General features: G+C 41.4%; 1 protein-coding gene across 1 annotated transcript; it reads left to right on the top strand.

The window, feature by feature from the left end:
* Nucleotides 1-3521: 3521 nt before the first annotated feature.
* LOC143038704 (uncharacterized) lies at nt 3522-4415 on the top strand. Its single transcript, XM_076208260.1, has 2 exons — nt 3522-3558; nt 3715-4415. Exons 1-2 carry the CDS (start codon nt 3522-3524, stop codon nt 4413-4415), a joined length of 738 nt encoding a protein of 245 aa, XP_076064375.1.
* The last annotated feature ends 285 nt before the right edge of the window (nt 4416-4700 follow it).

Below are 4700 nucleotides of genomic sequence, written 5' to 3'. Positions count from 1 at the left end.
TTCCTGCACATGAAAAATGAATCCATCTTGGCCGCAAATTTCGCATGGGTGGAACTGGCGCTTCTTGAACGTGGAGTGACGTGGCATTCTTGAACTTGAAAATTTACTTGAAATCGATTGAGTCGCTGACTTGTTTTCTCTCCAGAAGCTGGATTGAGAGTGACTGGTTGGCAGTTTTGCCCCCCCCCCTTTATACCGTATCGCGCGATGAAACGATGACATGGAAAGCCAGCCTAAGCATATGAACTCGGCCCAACATTGAGGTGTGAAAATGTATTTTCATTTCATTTTCACACAATAAGTGCAAAAAATATTGTTACTTGGAATGTTATATAAGTATTTTTTTTTTAATTCTTTTAATAATGCATTTTCTTTCAACGATAAATAAATAATAATAGCAACATTAGGAGGACTGGCCGAAACGTCCCACCCTGCAGAGTTCTGGCTGAAACCTCAGTGGCCGAAACGTCCGTCCACCAGCGCACCAACCAGCGACAAACTTCCCCTTGAAGGTCAGCTGATTATATTCCAGAGGAGGCTTACTAATACATGTATAGCCTAAGCATGCGACTTCTGACCACCAGTAACTTTAGCCTGTTAGTGTTATAAAAACTCTAAATCAATCTCCCATCCGACCACACAGTTCAATTTCCAACTCTCAACAAGAACGGTGCACCAAGCCAGGGCACCAAGCCTTCAAGCTTAAAATGTTATTTTCGCTGGGCCGAAATCACCCGAAACAGTCTCCAAGAAAGCACGATCAAAATACCCACCACGCCATATTATATTAAGGATTAATGCATTCCATCATACAGTGGAGCTGTCAAGGACTCGCCCCAAACTGGGAAAACATATCTATCCCTTTCCAACAATATATACCTAACGGGTTTTGCTTATAAGCAGCGCATATAGATACACTCACACACCCTTACTGAAAGGGATGTACTACATACCTATAACATCCTTCTCGCCACCCAAGCTAAATGAAGAGGTACAGCAATCCTCATCTGTTCAGCCATTGTAGCTGAGATTTTTCTTACATCACCCAGTAACCATTTGTTCCTTATACCTCCGTGTAACCATAATCTCACAGATTACAACACAGCGGAAAACTGCACCGCAACACACATACGAACATACATACACACACACCACCAACCTCTTCCTTCACGTGACCAAACCATGAAGTACCCCTGATTCCTAAGAACACCTTTTACCCATACACAATATATTATGTAATCTAGATTAATAACCATAATATATAAATAAGCATAAACAACTATACATTCTAATTATTGTAAAATAGAATAGTATCCAAAACTTGTATCACCAAACTAATTATAACCTGTAAACTGTTCAATATGCTGATGTAAGCTTTTTCAGAGGCATTCCACCAACAGAGAGAGGAGCTGTCAGTCTTTAGGTGGAAAGCAGACCGGGAAGGTCTGCTGGTGTAATTTTTTAAACTATTTGACTTTTTCAAGAAGTCTTGTGGTCTTTGATTTATCCACCAACGGCAAGAACATTACACTCCGTCGTCAGAAAACATTACTTTAGAAATACTATCAAACCTCCTTAGTCAACTAACTCACCAATATCCTCTAGGAGACTTCAATAAAAGACACCCTCTTTGGGGTGACCATTGCAACAAGTCATTCACTATCACTATACAACACAAACCTGCAGCCTTTCACGTACAAGTATTGACCTACAGCAGCAGAATTATTAGTCCCAAAAGCCTCATCTTCCTCATACATAATGTCCCCTGATGGAATTCAGATTTCACCACAGCCTATACAGCAAGGGAGTTAGCTTTCCGACGACATTAAAAACATCTTCTTACCTTCTTTCCAGTCTCCTGTTAAGCATTAAAGCTTGTCAGTCGTTCTGCCTTATGTAGCCCCTCCATCTGATCCTATCCTCATGTAGAATGCTGGTTTTCGATGTCTTCAAGATTGTCTCACCTGGCTTCCACTGCTCTACTAATGTTGTCCCTCCACCTCACTCTGGGTTTTCCTACTGGTCTTGTTCCTTCAGGTCTCCACTCATAATGTTTTCTTAGGTATCTGTTGATGTTCATTCTTTTCATATGTCCAAACCACCGTAGCTGTCCTTTCTCAATTAATTTAAGGATATTTTCCACTCTTAATTCTTGTTTGATGGAAACATTCCGGATTCTGTCTCTTTTGGTGACATTCTTTATTAATCTTAAAACTTTAATTTCTGTTGCTTGAATTTTATTTCCAACCTTGGTGGTAAGTGACCAAGCCTCGTGCCCATGTGTAAGTATAGGTCGTAGTATATTCGTATATAAGATGGATTAAAAACATCTAGCCCTCGAAAATTCCATAATCTTAAAAAAATAATAATATGTTAAGCATGACAAAACTCATGGCAAACACATTTCAACACTCACCTTCTCTCTATCTTCATAGAAAAAAAAAAAAAAAAATAGTCACCAGTAAAAAACTCATATCCTCCCTCAGTTCTTTAGGTCAATGGCCAAACTATATCATCACCTCCCCAAGTAGCAGAAACAATAACAAACACATAGTCCTTAGTATATGTCCATACTAATCACGGACCCAAATATATATACCAAACGACTATCAATGAACCACATCCATCCCCAGACTTTACTCCATACTTAATCCACGACAACAACTGTCTATTCGCCTAAGCGGAATACGACACTTCTCTCCCCAATTGTAAGAAAAGTGACCCCTTCCCCAGAAAACATATACTATGACATGGGTCTACGACAGTTGGTCGAACGACAATTGGTCGACAGCGACAATTGGGCGACAGGACAATTCGTCGAACGTGACATTTCGTCGACAGATATTTAGAATACATTTAAAGTACTAATTTAATAAATATATTCATATATTTCCATTTTGGAGGAATGCTAGAGTAGTTTAGATGACATTTCATGAGAAAAAGTTACAATATCAAATGAATTAAAAGGAGTATTTAGGACTTGTTATGCCACCATTTGTTCATTGATTGGCGACACTGAGACATTGCAATAAGATAAAATAATTACACATTGTATGTTAAATACATCAATGTAAGTTTTGGCGAGGATGATTTTACAGTATTTCCGTACACACTAGCATATCACAGTTGTTTAGGATTTTTCATGGCTGTTCCAATGTCTTTCGACCAACTGTCGTGCACTCTCCCAATGGTCGACACTGTCTGACCATATCCTACAAAAATCAGAACACTCTTTGATACACTTTGATAATGGCTGAATTTTGCAAAACATCTCGTGGTGGTGTACGTCTGCTTTTTGAAGGCTACACCTACACCAAAGATCGTGAATGAGCCACGAAGATTTACTGGAAATGCTCTGATCGTACTTGTAAAGGTCGAGCTATCACAGAATATAACAATGTTCTGTCCACCAAAGAACATTCACATGTTCCGGATGTGACTAAAACCAAAGTTACCGCTCAGATAAGCAAAATGAAAGCTGCTGCTCACTCAACTGAGGCAACGGCATCATAGTCAACCGGATGATCACCAGACCCCTAGAAAACACAGATATGTTTTGTATTATTATTGTTGTACATGTTACTATTTGAAATTATTTACTACTGTTATTATAGTTTATTATTTACTACTATTATTATGCCATTGTATATTACCTCAATGTCACATCTTTCCAGTCTTTTCGTGTGTACTTATGTAATTTCTTTTATTTCACAGGTGACCCATCTCTGCCTAAGCTAGCGAGTCTGAAGAGAACTATCCAGAGAACCAGGCGCCAACATCAGCCTCTACTGCCCCAGACAACTATGGACATTGACCTGGACGATACCTGGAGCAAAACCGCCTCTGGGGAACCTTGGGCGACCAGTACCACGCTCGACAACCAGAAGATCCTGATGTTTGCTACTGATCAAAACCTTCGGTACTTGTCGTCAGCAACCACGTGGTACGGTGATGGAACATTCTCAATAGTCCCGTCCCTGTATTATCAGCTGTACACTCTTCATGCGCCTGTGTTTGGGAAGATCATGCCACTGGTGTACTTCCTTTTACCACGCAAAACCCAGGTTATGTACACGCATATGTTCACGACACTACTACGCACGCTGGAGGACAAGCTTCTGGAAGTCAACGTCGCCAAGTACCGCTGTGACTACGAGGAGGCGTGTATCGCGGCGGCCACAGACATCCTGAATGTTGAGGCTGAGGGCTGCTTCTTCCACCTCTGTCAGGCGAACTATCGTCACCTCGTGACTCTAGGATTCAAACAACGCTACTCGACAGATGAGGAGTTCGCTCTGAACTGTCGAATGATCTCCGCCATGGCGTACGTTCCAGCTGCAGACGTGGATCGCGTGTTTGAGGAGCTCAAAGGACATTTGCCCGATGAACTGTTAGACATGCTGGGATACTTTTAGAACACCTACGTTGGCTCGTATCGTGCTGATGGTAATGGCCTGCAACTCAGACTAACGCGTCATCCTCCCAAGTTTGGTTCCAATCTCTGGAGTGTGTATGACCGGACACTAGCTGATGAGCCCAAAACAACAAACGCACTGGAAGGTTGGCATCGCAGGATGAAAAACTGTATCGGAAAGGCCCACCCGAACTTGTTTGAATTTATCCAGAGTTTGTGCAGTGAGCAGTGCCACACTGAGATCTTGATCCAGAAGCTACTTGCTAGCGACGATCCTGAGCCACCA

The sequence above is a fragment of the Oratosquilla oratoria genome, chromosome 24, assembly GCF_046742065.1.
Source record: "Oratosquilla oratoria isolate Oo_2021 chromosome 24, ASM4674206v1, whole genome shotgun sequence".
NCBI lineage: Eukaryota > Metazoa > Arthropoda > Malacostraca > Stomatopoda > Squillidae > Oratosquilla > Oratosquilla oratoria.
Note: the sequence above shows the minus strand (reverse complement) of the source record. Positions and strands in the feature narration are given on the sequence as shown.

Bases quoted from the DNA above. Each gene is read 5' to 3' on its own strand.
- LOC143038704 (XM_076208260.1), top strand. From the start codon at position 3,522: ATGATCACCAGACCCCTAGAAAACACAGATATGTTTT. The intron at 3,559-3,714 runs GTATTATTATTG...TTTATTTCACAG, and splicing joins AGAAAACACAGATATGTTTT to GTGACCCATCTCTGCCTAAG.